At 46.6% G+C, this 14,274-nt stretch overlaps 2 protein-coding genes across 4 annotated transcripts in view; one reads left to right on the top strand and one right to left on the bottom strand.

The window, feature by feature from the left end:
• Gss (glutathione synthetase) overlaps positions 1-7,568 on the top strand; it is a 30,006-nt gene extending 22,438 nt beyond the window's left edge. For both annotated transcript variants that reach the window (XM_032904536.1, XM_032904537.1), the window contains 4 exons: positions 2,782-2,976; positions 3,768-3,849; positions 5,832-6,021; positions 7,031-7,568. In XM_032904536.1, the coding sequence (XP_032760427.1) occupies positions 2,782-2,976; positions 3,768-3,849; positions 5,832-6,021; positions 7,031-7,154 (591 nt within the window). In that variant the 3' untranslated portion in view covers positions 7,155-7,568. The remainder of the gene's footprint in view (positions 1-2,781; positions 2,977-3,767; positions 3,850-5,831; positions 6,022-7,030) is intronic.
• Positions 7,569-7,972: 404 nt separating this feature from the next.
• Acss2 (acyl-CoA synthetase short chain family member 2) overlaps positions 7,973-14,274 on the bottom strand; it is a 42,678-nt gene continuing 36,376 nt past the window's right edge. For both annotated transcript variants that reach the window (XM_032904530.1, XM_032904532.1), the window contains 8 exons: positions 14,119-14,251; positions 13,981-14,037; positions 13,727-13,807; positions 12,529-12,637; positions 10,002-10,070; positions 9,529-9,705; positions 8,929-9,003; positions 7,973-8,796 (listed from right to left, as the gene is read on the bottom strand). In XM_032904530.1, coding sequence (XP_032760421.1) covers positions 8,669-8,796; positions 8,929-9,003; positions 9,529-9,705; positions 10,002-10,070; positions 12,529-12,637; positions 13,727-13,807; positions 13,981-14,037; positions 14,119-14,251 — 829 coding nt within the window. In that variant the 3' untranslated portion in view covers positions 7,973-8,668. The remainder of the gene's footprint in view (positions 8,797-8,928; positions 9,004-9,528; positions 9,706-10,001; positions 10,071-12,528; positions 12,638-13,726; positions 13,808-13,980; positions 14,038-14,118; positions 14,252-14,274) is intronic.

The raw sequence follows: 14,274 nt of genomic DNA, 5'->3' as shown, positions 1-14,274 counted from the left end.
CTATACCGTGGAGGAAAGGCATAAAAACCTGGCTTTCATGGGCTTAAAAAAGAAAGAAGGGAAGAAGAAAGGAAGGAAGGCAGAAAGGAAGGAAGGGCTGGAGAGAGACTCAGCAGTTAAGAATACTTACTGCTCTTATAGAGGACCCAGGTTTGGTTCCCAACCCACATAGCAGTGTACGACCATCTGTAACTCCAGTTCCAGGAGACCCAGTGCCTCCTTCTGGCCTCCACAGGTGCCAGGCACACACGCAGTGCACATACATGCATGCAGAATAACACTAATACATGTACGATAACAGTAAGTCTTTTAAAAAAAATACTTAACCAAAGAAGCAAGGAAACACCCTGGGTTGTGAGCTGAGAGTCATGACTTTACTAGCTTTCCCAGCCCCTCCTGGATCTCAGCTTCTGAAAACAGGAGCTATGCTTGAAAATGAAGGGACCCCTGTGAGATTTATAGTTCACTTAGGGTTCTGTGGGGTTGAGCTCTGTGGGGACTGTCCTACTGAAGGATAGCCCTAGGGAAAGTCCTTTTGTCCAGAGACATGGCTAGTGCCGGAAACTTGCTAACTAGAGAAGAGGGAAACTGTCTGTTGGGAAAATGGATCCAAGTCTCAGCCAGGGAGGCAGAGGAACAGTTTAAAATAAACTCCTGGGGTTGGGGATTTAGCTCAGTGGTAGAGCGCTTGCCTAGGAAGCGCAAGGCCCTGGGTTCGGTCCCTAGCTCCGAAAAAAAAGAACCAAAAATAAAATAAAATAAAATAAAATAAAATAAAATAAACTCCTAGGAGGAGAGGGTGAGCTAGTAAAGGAAGGGAAGTGATAGAGAGCAGCTCATCTGCCTGCATTTGGAACACGGACATACAGCTACAGGCTTTGTGACTTGTTAGATGACTCTTCTAAACTCTTGTTTGAGTTTTGAATTTTCTGCTTCTACAAGATATCTTTCTAAAAGTCTTGTGTTCTGGGCCTCTATGACTGCCCAGTCAGCAGGTAGTTAGCTGACTGAGATGACTGGCGAAGATCAGGTCACGCTATTGCAGTGGACAGCATTGGGTGGAGGCAGGGCATGTGCATTAGGCCTTAACCTTGATCTAGCTGTGGACAGGTGTCAGTGATGTGGCAAGGACAACTTTCTCCCCAGTGCCTGAGAATGGGGACCAGAGCTGGGAGCTCAGTCCTCTGATGTTTCCCTCTCTTATATTCTAAGCTCCTAAAACAATAAGACTATTCAACCTGTGATTAGCCACCTGCAGATCTTTGTTTACCTGATCCATATGCCACAGGGCCCATTCTCCAGTGAGCTCCACCAGTCAGACTGCCTATTGTCAGGGTATTATTCAAAGTTCACCTCACTGAGCAACAATAACAGATACTGTGTACCTGTGAAATGTTAGAAACTGCATTTCTGTGAGGATGTAACAGAAAATAAGGCAAACCCAAGGGTCTGGTTCTTACGGTGGATACACAGCCTGGGCAGGGAGATGAACATAAGAAAGAAGAGAAAAATTATGTTTTTCAGTTTTGGTTTTATGTTCATTGAGACAAACTCATTTGGGCTTATTCTATAGCCCAGGCACGATGGTACTCACTATTATAACTCTGACTGGCTTTGTACTCAGAACCCTACTGCCTCACGAGTATTAGCATTACAAATATAGAATACTGTACTCAGCTTGAGGGAAACCCTAGTTGAGAGGTAATTGGCTCTGACTGAGAGAACGGGATGGAAAGGAGAGGGTTATGGAAAAACCCACACTGGTCAGAGGAAAGACAACTGCACCAAGACTTGAGGATGAGAAGGCTGTAGCTATCCATGGAAAGTTAAAAGGCAGAGAAAACAGTAAATAAAAGACTAGAATGAGAAGGAACGCGATGTCCGTAATTACAGTCTTGTGTGGCTAGAATTCGGGGGTTAGGGCTTAGGGAGAGGAGCTGGAAGCAGCGGCATGAGATGAGAAACCTAGGGGAATCAGTCTTATGGGGTCTTACAGGGATGGTAAGTAGTGATAAAAGGCTAAAGAATATATGGTTAACTAGATTTTTATGTGTTGGGTTTTCTCTGGAGCACAGTGAAAAGCTCAGCTTATAATCAAGTATCCCATACCCTTCAAACCTCGCCCAGCCAGGTGTGGTGGCACTATTTATAAATCCCTGCATGCAGGAGGCTGAGGCAGGAGAATTGCAAATTCCAGAACACCCTGGGTTCCATAACCAGATCCCGCTGAGAAATGAAGGATCTAGTGCTCTGAAGGCCGAGGCAGGAGGGCAGCCTAGGCTATCTCAGGAGATACAGGCCAGCATGCCTACCAAGTGAGACTCAAAAGAGAGGGTGGTGGAGGAGAGAGGGAGGGAGGGAGAGAGGAGGGGGAAAAGGAGGAGGGGAGGAAGAGGAGCTCACTAGTTATTCCTTACCCTCACAAAATGTCTTTTCTTTTGGATGCGGTGATCCTAGCCAGCACTCAGGAGACAGTTGTAGATCTCTGTGAGTTTGAGGCCAGCCTGGTCTATATAGCAAGTTTCAGGACAGACAGAGCTACACAGTGAGACACTGTTCCTCCTCCCCAAAGACAGTTCCTTGTAGTAATTTGCCATTCAATTATGACCTTGCATTAGTTTGCTAGACCAGAAATCCCCTAAAGGCTGGCTAGTACCCTGCAGACTGAGAGGTCGTACCTGCCTCCCATGGATGCTGTGGTGATAGCCAGCTCGAAGACCGAAAGGGCACAGTGTCTGGCACCTACTCACTCAAGGCTCTGTGCTCTGATTGCCTCTGCAGAACTGGGAAGCTCGCCTGCTGCTAGAGAGATCATGTGCTGCCAAGTGTCCCGACATTGCCACACAGCTGGCTGGCACTAAGAAGGTGCAGCAGGAACTGAGCAGGGTGGGCCTGCTGGAAGCGCTGCTCCCGGGCCAGCCCGAGGCTGTGGCCCGCCTCCGTGCCACCTTTGCTGGCCTCTATTCACTGGACATGGTATGTGGTGTTTTTCCTACCACACAACAGAGACCTGGGCACAAATGTGTTGGGGAGGGTGCAGCACAGCTGGCACTATGGTTGGCAAATGGCTCACGTCCTTGGTGCTCTGGAGGACCCCTGAGCCTGAGGGCAGGTGTCTACGTTAGGGTTTTACTGCTGTGAGCAGACACCACGACCAAGGCAACTCTTATAAAAGACAACATTTAATTGGGGCTGGCTTACAGGTTCAGAGGTTCAGTCCATTATCATCAAGGCAGGAGCATGGCAGCATCCAGGCAGGCACGCAGGAGGAGCTGAGAGTTCTACACCTTGATCCAAGGCAGCCCGGAGGAGACTGGTTCAGGGGCAGCTAGGAGGGGGGTCTCAAAGCCCACCCCCACAGTGACACACTTCCTCCAACAAGGCCACACTTCCTAATAGTGACACTGCCTGGGCCAAGCATATTCAAACTACCACAGCAGGAGTTAAAACCTGGGGGGGGTGGGGGCTACAATTCATTGCAAACTCGTTCAGCAATGGTGATGATAGGGATGAAAACCAGAGGAAATGACTGAAGAGTAGAGAGAATTAGGGGCTATCTGTAACCTGTTTCCAGGCCTTTGCTGCAGTACTGAAAGCCTGTTTGGTGTTCAGTGCTACAAGGAAGTTAAGGGTCACATCCAGATTGAAGTGTCTAGCCTAAAGGAATTTATGGTTGTTTCCCCTTCTGTCCCTCCCCTGATGTCACTTTGCATGGCCAGCAAGACCTGTAGCCTGAATTCTAGTGACTACTTTCTGCCTCCTGTCAGGGTGAAGAAGGGGACCAGGCTGTCGCTGAGGCCCTTGCTGCCCCTAGCCACTTTGTGCTGAAGCCCCAGAGAGAGGGCGGAGGTAGGTGGGTCTCCTCTGTGGAGCTGCTCAGTGAAGGGTTGTTGTCAGTTATTGGCACTGGATGTGGATTCAGTCCCAGGCTTAGTGGTTATAAGAGAAAGCCGTTCAGAGCCCAGCATGGAGCATGTCACCCAGCACCCTGAAACAGAGCACTGTGGACTGTAAGGGGTTCTGATTAACTACTGCAGAGTTTTGACAAGCTGAGTTTTGAGGTACCTGTGGGTAAACTATAGGGAAATGAAACAGGTGCACACTGGGAAGTCCAAGAGAAGAGTTGGTTGTGTTCCTGTTTACTGTGAAACTCCTGGAGGACGGGATCTTGTCTACCTTACAGACTTAACTTTCCACTTGGGTCTTGGGACAGATGGGATTCTTGTAAGCAGAAAATGGGGAAGATCATTCTAAAGCACTGGGCTGTAAAAACACAGGCTAGACTGTTGGGAAACAGTGAGGCTAAGGCTGGAGATGGCAGGACTGTGGAATTGGGAAGATGGCTTAGTCAAAAAGTGATTACTATGCAAACACTGGATCTTCACCCTCACATGAAAGCCAAGCATGATAGCAAGCATCTGTACCTCTCTGGGACTTGGAGTGGAGGGCAGAAAAAGGCAGATCCTGAGGGCTCACTGGCTAGCCAGTCTAGCTGAAACAGTGGGCTCCAGGTTCAGTGAGAGACCCTGTCTCAAAAAATAAGGTAGAGGGCCATTGAAGAAGATACCTCAATATCGGCTTCTGCCTCCACTTGCATATGCGTGAATGTTTGTGTGCATGTGTACACACACACACACACACACACACACACACAGACATATATGTTATAAACTGTATTTTATCATAAGTGAGGTAGGAAGCCATTAACGTTTCAACAGGGAAGGAATACACGAACTATTCAGGATCTAAATAAGTTTAGAAGTGATGGAAACTTTCAAAGTTTAGTGCTTCAGCCTTTATAGGGTTCCTGGAATGAGAAGAGTATTTGTGACAGAGAGCATGGAAGAAGGCTGATACCATCGTCAAGAAGACCCATGTAGGGGCCCAGACTAGGGTTATGACACATTTCTGAGTTGGTAACATAGGTAAGCTAACTAAGGTGACATAATGAGAGTGACCTTAAATGGACTCAGGGATGCCTTTCATCTTAGCAGGAGTAGCAAGTTCAGGAGAAGTAAATTCTAGCAGAAACAGATATCCCATGTGGGTATGTTAAGTTTGCATTAGGGATTTGTTTTTTGTTTGTTTGTTTGTTTGTTTGTTTTCCGGAGCTGGGGACTGAACTCAGGGCCTTGCGCTTGCTAGGCAAATGCTCTACCACTGAGCTAAATCCCCAACCCCTGCATTAGGGATTTGTACATGGACATGAGTTAAAAGATTTGGGAGTTAACATATACGGTATAGATGAAGCCTTAGGAACAGGAAGTAGAGGGCAGAGCAAAGGTAGAGAATTCCTAAAAAAACTCAACATCTGTGTGTGTGTGTGTGTGTGTGTGTGTGTGTGTGTGTGTGTGTACACCCACAGTCACATCTGCTGTCTTACTCTATTGCTTTCTGCCATATTATAAAACATAGTCTGTCACTGATCCTGGAACTCACTGACTGACTAGACTAGTGGCTCGTGGGCAAGCTCTGGAGATCCACCTGTCTCCACCTCCCGCTTCCCCAGCACTAGGAGACAGTGTTACAGACACATTTACCCACAGCCAGCTTTACGTGGGTGCTGAGGATCAGAACTCAGGTCTTTTGTGTTTACACAACAAATACTTTACAGACTGAGACATCTCCTCAGGCCCAAGGAACCCCAACATTCCCAAGAGAAGGAACCATTAATGGTGGCTGAGGAGAAACATCCATAGATGGGGCAAACCAAGCAGAACAGAGAACAGTGTGGTGACAGGGTGTCCACTTGTATAGGGCTCTCTTGTCAAGGTGTTCTTTCCTTCTCAGAAGCCACATACGCTCTGTGTGACTGGCCAGTTTAATTGCAGGTAATAACTTCTATGGGGAGGAAATGGTACACGCTCTGGAGCAGCTGAAAGACAGCGAGGAGAGAGCCTCTTACATCCTCATGGAGAAGATTGAACCTGAGCCCTTTAGCAATTGCTTACTACGGCCTGGCAGCCCTGCCCAAGTGGTCCAGTGCATCTCGGAGCTGGGTATTTTTGGAGTCTATGTCAGGTAAGCCCGTCAGAAGCACCTTCTTCTACTACATCCCTACACAAGTGCCAACTGAGAAAGCACTGAATGAGCCTTGGTGTAGAGCCATGAGCCACAGGATTCAGTTTCAGTTCTAGTTTTATTATCTGTTTCCCTGCCTGTTAAATAAGGCCAAGGATCCAAGACTTAACCAGCCCCCGGCTCTATCATAGTAAATCCTGGAAGAGACATGCTTTATAGCTGTAAAGGAAATTCCATGTAGTACCAAAAAGATTGAGAAAAGATGGCCGAGACTCCAGGAAGTATGAAAGTCTGAGTCCAGCTCTAAAGCCAATAGGGATTCCAGAGAAAGATGAGAGAGAGGAAGGTATTTAGTGGCTTTGAAATGCTGAGTAGCTTCTTATGAGGCAGGACAGGCAGATAGAGCTTGATGAGGTAAAGGCTAGCAAGTACCTGAACAGCCAAGGCTACACAGTGAGACCCTGTTTCAAAGAGAAGAAAGACAGAAAGAAAAGAAGAGAGGACTTTGGAATTGGTAAGGAACAAAGCCCTAATACAACTGTCTGAAAAATACTTCAAGGTCAGGGCAAAGTATAAAGACAACCAGATGCCACCATGCCATGCCCTGTACCACAGCCTTTCCCCGCCCTAACCACTTGCAGCATTCTGCCTGCTACTCTCCCCACCCCTACTCCCATCGCCAGCACAGGCACCCTGAAAGAGAGTGAAAGGAAACGAATAGCTCAGAACATAGATGTGCATCTGAGTCATACTATAAGCTTTTCTCGATTTATTTAATCTGCACGACCATCCTGCAATATAAGAGGGATTTCTCAGTTTTAAATTAAGGGCATTTTTAAGAAGGTTAAGAAGCTGCAGAGTTAATAATTTCCAAGTTAGGAAGCAACTCCAAATCTGATTCTAAAATCCGAGCATTTCTTAAATGTAGCCCCTTCCAACCTGCTGGTCAGCTGGGACCAGAGGAGGGCCTAGGTTTCTAATGTTATGTCTCCTGACTTCATTTCTACAGACAGGGAACAACACTTGTGATGAACAAGCATGTGGGGCATCTGCTTCGAACCAAAGCCATTGAACATGCAGATGGAGGTGTGGCAGCAGGAGTGGCAGTCCTGGACAACCCCTACCCTGTGTGAAGACATGTTCTGGGCTTCACTCAAGAGACCTTCTATCCTCTGTACTTGGCACTCCTCTCCTGAGGGGCTACCCTTGTACCTATGTTAGGGGAGGGAGCTTGTCTCTTTCATAGACCTCCAGGGGCTTTAGGGAAGGGAAAATCCTGGGTCCCTTCTCTCAGCCTTCCATCCAAGGACCAGAAAAGCTATGATTCCATTGGAAGAGTTCTGGAGCTCCCCAGATTTGGAGTGGGAATGGAAGCTCCTTTGAGGCAAAGGCCCATAAATCCCACACATCTTCATTGCCCTCTCACCAGCCTTTCCAGCAGGTTCTAGTGCCTTGACCTGGGGTAGGACCAAGTGACAGGAGGAAGAGGGTAGATGGGCATAGACTTCCCCAGCTCTGCCTTAAATAAAACAATGCTGATTCAATGACTCATTGTTTCATATATCAAGGGGAGGAGGGGAGGTCATGTAAGGTGGATATGCCAGAAAGGTGACTGGGTTTCATTGTGTGTGTGGTGTGGGGAGAGGGATTCCTCACTGGTTTCTGATCTCATACATGAGATCCTCAAGTTCTCTAGTCCTTAGTCACTCCTAGAGGACCGTAGGGTCAAGATGATCGGAGGAAGGAGCAGCCCTGATGTGATATCATAGGTGTGAACTGGTTTTTCACTCTTGTTTAGGGGTTCCTCAAAGGTCTTCAAGGTGGAGTTTTGCCTAATTCTGCCAAAATTAAGGGGTCTGGAGCAGTCTGGGGCATATCAGTTCCTTTCCCATCTGCCACACACATCAGAGCAGATAATGAACACACAGATACCTAAAAAAAAAAGCAACTATGTTCTTGAGTTCATAAACTTTATTCCTACAACAGTGGGTCTTTAGCACAAAAAGTACAAGAAAAGAGAGTTTTGCCTACAAGTGCCTCTCATGGGCAGGGTTCTGTTCCTGGTGCAGACTAGGAATGTTAACTCCCTTGGTTCTAGGACCAGCATATCTTAATCTTTCAACGAAGCAGATGATATGGAAGTCCTCTGGAGACTGAAGCCACTTGCCTAGTCTCTTGAGCAAATGAACAGACACTGCTATCATTTGACAAGGAATTCAGACTCAGAACAGAGACAACAAAGTATTTTAAAAAATAATTATTCATAGACTTGCTAACTGTCACTTATAAAGGCTAGTGCAGGCCCAAGATAAGAACTGGTGCTTTCTGAGAAAGCTGAAAAAGGATTAGAGGTGCTGCCCTGCTTCCAGGTAGGCCCTCACTTACACTCTGAATAGCTAACTCTGGTTAAGGACATGGTGTTCAAGTCTCTGTTCTGGGCTTGGAGATCTCTGTAGCCTAGGAGAGTATCAGTGCATAGTTGACCTGAGCCTTGTTCCCTTCGACCTGGCAGTCTAGGTAACTATCTCCCTAGTTTCAACCTAAATGTCAACTAGCACTGGCCCTTGGAACTCTTGGGCGAGGGACAGGATAGATGGGCAGAAATTTGGAGAGCCAAGCACAGGGAAGTCCTGGATAAGAGTCTTGTTCACTGTGTGGTCAGGCAGCGGTGACTGAAGAGATGGTTGATGACAGATGGGTCAGCCACTGTGGAGGTATCCCCCAGGTCGTGGTCATTCTGAGCAATCTTCCGGAGTACTCGCCTCATGATTTTTCCTGGTAACACACACACCTCTTATTACTTGGTAACAGCGTTGACTGATCCCAGCCCTTTTAGGGACTTTCATCCACATACCTGCCACCACTGGGCTGCAGCCCATCCCAATTCCTGGGGAACTCTGAACTTACCTGAGCGTGTTTTAGGCAAGCCGGGTGCATTCTGGATGTAGTCTGGTGTGGCAATGGGGCCAATCTTTTCTCTAACTGTAACCAACAAATAATCATGTCTTTAGCGCCTTTAGCCAGACTTCCTAAAGCCATGACTTTATTTCCCCAGCTATTTCTTCTTCAGAGTCTGCCTAGAGTCATTCTGAGGTTTCCTGTTCCCCACTCTCTCTGAACAGTGTATCTTTACTCCTTGGTTTTGCTTTAATCCATGTTCATGGAACGCTGTCTTTAGAATCAGCCTGCTAGAGTTTAAATCCCACTCCTGGCAGCATAGCCTTGAGCAACAGTCAACTTCTCTGCACCTGAAGTTTCTTCTCTTACATCTACAGTAGCAACAGGATCTATTTCATGGGGGAATTACAGGAATTAAATGGGATAAAGCACTTAAAGCCCTGATCCTGGTGGTGACACAAAGTTTTCTAAACAATGTTGGATGCTATTATTCCAGTGGGAAACTAGTGGAGACTTGGGGAGGAAAGTAGGGGTTCTGTCTGTAATTTGCTGTAGCCTCTCTCCAATAACTTGTAGACCCTCCGGTCCCTGCCCCAGGAAGCTCCTTACTCTGCTTCTTGAGTTCCTCGGTGAGGGTGGGGCTGAAGGTATGGCCGTCACACAAGGTGACAAAGCAGTAGAGGCATTCACCCTTCACAGGATGAGGGTGGCCCACCACAGCTGCCTCTGCAACAGCCTCGTGTTCCACAAGTGCTGATTCCACCTCTGCTGTACTCAGAAGATGTCCTTGTCCAGAGAAAGGAAGCACGTGAAAGGGAGTTCTCCTTCCTTCCCCAGCTCTTGCTCCCATCTGCACCCACAGGGCTGACCCAATCAAATGGGGAGGCTTTCATTCACTCTTTAATGGCGAACCTCTCAATGTACTCTAGCATGCATTATACTTTTCCTCTAAAACCTGGGACCAGGACTGAACGACATACTCTACACACAGAATAGGATTGTCCTGGCTCTTTTAAAGGTTTTTGTCTAGGAGTTGCTGGGGGAAAGAGCTAACAAAATGGGAAGGGATATAGGAGCCTCACCAGACACATTGAGCATGTCATCAATCCTGCCAGTGATCCAGTAATAGCCGTCCTGATCCCGTCGGCAGCCTGGGAAAATATTGAACACAGTGAGTACCCTAGAGCAGGCTACAGGATTTATAATGTAAAACTGCCACACCTACTACAGGAGCTTATTGTGATCTTTTAGCAAGTTTTCCTGCTTCCACTTTTGTTTGCCTTAGCAGCCAGCCTCCAAGATGGCCCCACCAATCTCCATCCTCTAGTTTATTGAAGACATTTTGGCTTCCATCGTAGTCGTTCTCCCAGATCCTTTGTTCTGGGTGTGGCCATGTGCCATGTGAGTAACTCTATGGAGAGATCCTACTTAAACTTATTATTCTTCCAGAGGTTCAGTTCCCAGCACCCATGTTAGGCAGCTTACCACTGCCTGAGGATTGCTGCCTAAAGCCCTGAGCCAGCATACAGACAGACGCTAGGCTCAGGCAGCCAACAGCTTGATTCTTCTTCTTCTTTTTTTTTTTTTGGAAAACACTTTGCAGTCCGGATCCTTTATTTCCTTCTGTACACTAGGCCATGAATCCGTATGGAATGGACTCCAGCAGCTCAGGCTCCTTCCCATTAGTCCTCACAGTGGGCTTCTCTGGGTAGCACAGGCTGGCGCTTCAGCTGAACCCAGGTGCCCTTCTCTTTGGCTTCCTTTTGCTTCTGATCGTTCTCCTTCACCTGCTTCAGGAAACCCTGCTCTTCGAGTGCTTGATGTGCTCAGTCCACACATTGATCCTCTTGGCCAGAATCTTGTCCTTAAGTTGCTTGCTTACAGTGATGCCCGTGGCATGCTGGGTGACATTGTAGACTTCCGGTTTTGCTGTGGTAACACTTATGGTCATTCCTTTTTGAATAGTGCCCATTCCCTCAATGTCTACAGTATTCTTGTAGATTCGCATGTGTGTGAACAAAGGCACAACTCCATGTTTCCTAAAAGGCCTAGAGAGCATAGACCGAGTGCCTCTCCTCTTTCCTTTTGTGTTCATTATTTTGGTGAGTTACTGGAAGATGGCTGCCATGGCCCTAACAGCTTGATTCTTCCATGAGATATCCTGACTAAAAACCACCAAACCAATAATCTCCCAGATCCCAATCCTCAAGAAACTATGTATTGTTTGAAGCTGTCAACTTTGGGCATAATTTGTTCCGTGGCAATAAATAATATTCCCAATCTCAAGTATATTTTTATATACATTCACAACTTTTTCCAGATACTATCACCCACCCTCCCCGTGTGTGTGTGTGTGTGTGTATGTGTGTCTGTGTGTGTCTGTGTGTGTGTGTGTCTGTCTGTGTGTATCTGTGTGTGTCTGTCTGTGTGTATCTGTGAGTGTGTGTGTCTGTGTGTATCTGTGTGTGTGTGTGTGTGTGTGTATCTGTGTGTGTGTGTCTGTGTGTATCTGTGTGTGTGTGTGTCTGTGTGTATCTCTGTGTGTGTGTGTGTGTGTGTGTCTGTGTGTATCTGTGAGTGTGTGTACTACTGAGGACTAAGACCTCAGGTGTTCTAGGTACACATGCTTCTCCTGAGCTATTCTCCACAGCTTCCCCTTTTCAGACAGGGTCTTATGCACCCCAGGATGGCCTCAAATTCACTATGTATCAAAGTTGGCCCTGAAATTCCTAATTCTAATGCTTCTACCTCCCAAGTTCCAAGATTCCATCGTGCTCAGTTGAATGTGGTGCTGGGATTCCAGAATTTTGTACATATGTAGGCAAGTGTGCTACCAACTGCGCCACATCCCAGCTCCACTACTTTGATTTCTTCATAAAATGTCTCTCTACCTATGACTAGCTTGTAACCAATAAACTTGGTTTTTTGTCTGTCTCCTCTTTACTAGAGTGTGAGCCCCATACGATAGAAGAATTGGACAGTGCTATTCACAGTAACACACCATGTACTCATTAGATCAGTGCCTGGCCATCGTGGCCACTCAATAAGTAGTGCGGGATGGATGAACTGGTGGACATGAGCAAAGAGGCTCTAGCTATGAGGCCCAACATGACATGGTAATAGCATCTCTACATGCCCTGGCTCTGTCACACTAGAGTACAAAGTAAGAGCCTGTTGCCCTAGAAACCTAATCTCAGATGGTACCGTCCTAAGACTGTTCCTACAATACTCATTTCTGCTCTTTTTTAAAATTACTTTTTCTATGTGTGTGTGTTTATGTTTGAATGTTTCCACTTGTGTGTGGGTGCCCACCAAGACAGAAGAGGGCGCTGGATCCTCTGGAGCTGGGGTTACAGGTGGTTGTGAGCCACTGGCATGGGTGCTTGGAACCAAACTTGGGACCTCTGGAAGAGCAACGGGTGCTCTTAACCACTGAGCCATCTCTTCATCCCTCATTCCTGCTCTTGTAGCCTTCCCTGAAGTTCTGGACACCAGATTCAGACATTAGGGCACATTCCTTTCTCTGCTATTCATCCCTAGCCACCTCTTCTGAAAATGGAAGGTACATGTCTTGCAGAGAGGGGTGGGGACAGGACAGCCAAGGCTCACCATCTCCAGTCACGTAGTAGCCAGGGAACTTCTTAAAGTAGGTGGTCTCGAAACGTGCGTGGTTCCCATAAACTGTGCGCATGATCCCTGGCCAGGGCTGCTTGAACACCTGGGGAGTAGAGAAGGTACACTGATCGCATCTTCTAGGCTGTCTCACAGGAAGAAAACCACAGCATTGCTAAACGTTACAGAAAAATATCCTAAATGCCATCCCTGAGAGGTAGTGCAAAGTGTAGGCTTTGGGGGGACAGATAAGCCTGGCTTAGAATCCCAGTTCTATATGGCTCCAGGGAAGTTACTTTGCTTCTCTGAACTTCATCTGTAAATAATAAACCCTAAAGTTATTATAAGGATTAAATTACTAGTATGTGAAAATTGTCTAGCACAGTGTTCTGAGTAATAATCATCTAGAAATTTTGAGTTTCTTTTGGATAATTACTCAGGAAAGCAGGTTCAATCAGATGCAAGCGAGTCATATAAAATAGAAGCTATCAGTGAATAAATAATTCCCAATCAATAGAATTCTGTGCCAGCAGAACTCTAGATTGAGTAAGGAAGCTTAGATTCGAGTCATGCTATTGTTACTAACTTGATCTTGGAAAGGTAAAATGGGATTGAGATCTGACGGGCACTAACCACAAAAACGGCAGCAGCTAACATTTAAGAACACTAACTGTGCAGTTTCAGACTAACCCTTTTGTATGGATTACCTAATTTAATAAAATATTAGATAAAGTAGTATTATCTATACATATTATAGCCCAATTTTACAAGTAAGAAAATTACATTCATGGGCAGTAGGTAACAGCTTATCTGAGGTCACAGAAGAGGCAGAGTCAGGATCTGAATACGGGCAGACTGACTCCAGAGCCTACATGATTAGTCCTTTAAGTACAAAGACTCCTTTCTTTAGAAATGGATGTCAAAGGAAGGACTAAGACTGTCTTCTTGACTCCAAAAATTTATCATCACGAATCTTGGAATATAATCTATAAGGGCCCTTAAGAGCCTATGTACCAAAAACTAAAGATATAGGAAAGTATTTGGAAGGATCTCCATGGTGTCTTTCAGCAGAGGACAAACTCTCAACTGTATTTGTCCTTAGCGATATTTATCTACCAGGAAGATAAGGTTATAAACTCTAAAACAGAGTACCCTCAGCAGACCCTTCTTTCTCCCACAGAGCCCAGACTCTCACCAGATAACCTTCAGCTTCCCCTTCCAGTTCTTCCCCCGACTCGTTCAGGATTGCAGGCGCTACACCAAAGAATGGGAAAGACTAAAAGCAAATGAGAGGCACAATCCAAGAAGACGAATGAGGGACTCTGACTCAGCTTCCACAGAGCCCCAAATTCCTCATGGCACTCAGGCCAGTACCCTACTCTCTAATAGGCCAACAGCCCCAAATCCTATCCCTGCCAAGCCTAGGACAAGCAGAAGCACTTTACTCACAGCAGAACCTGGTTTCATGGGTGTGGCACCAGGGAGAGGGGTCAGCATATGGCCACCCTGTGGAAGTCAGAGATCAAAGATTTGAATCACTTTTCCTACATTGTCCCTAATCCCTAGACTCCTGCTTCCCTTACTCACTGTTTCTGTTTGCCAGAAGGTGTCTACAATGGGGCAACGCTGGGAACCTACTACCCGATGGTACCATAGCCAGGCTTCAGGGTTGATGGGTTCACCTACTGTGCCCAGCACCTGCAAGGATGCCCGGCTATGCCTTGAACAGGAGTGGAAGAGAGG

This window comes from Rattus rattus, chromosome 5, assembly GCF_011064425.1.
Source record: "Rattus rattus isolate New Zealand chromosome 5, Rrattus_CSIRO_v1, whole genome shotgun sequence".
Taxonomy (NCBI): Eukaryota; Metazoa; Chordata; class Mammalia; order Rodentia; family Muridae; genus Rattus; species Rattus rattus.
Note: the sequence above shows the minus strand (reverse complement) of the source record. Positions and strands in the feature narration are given on the sequence as shown.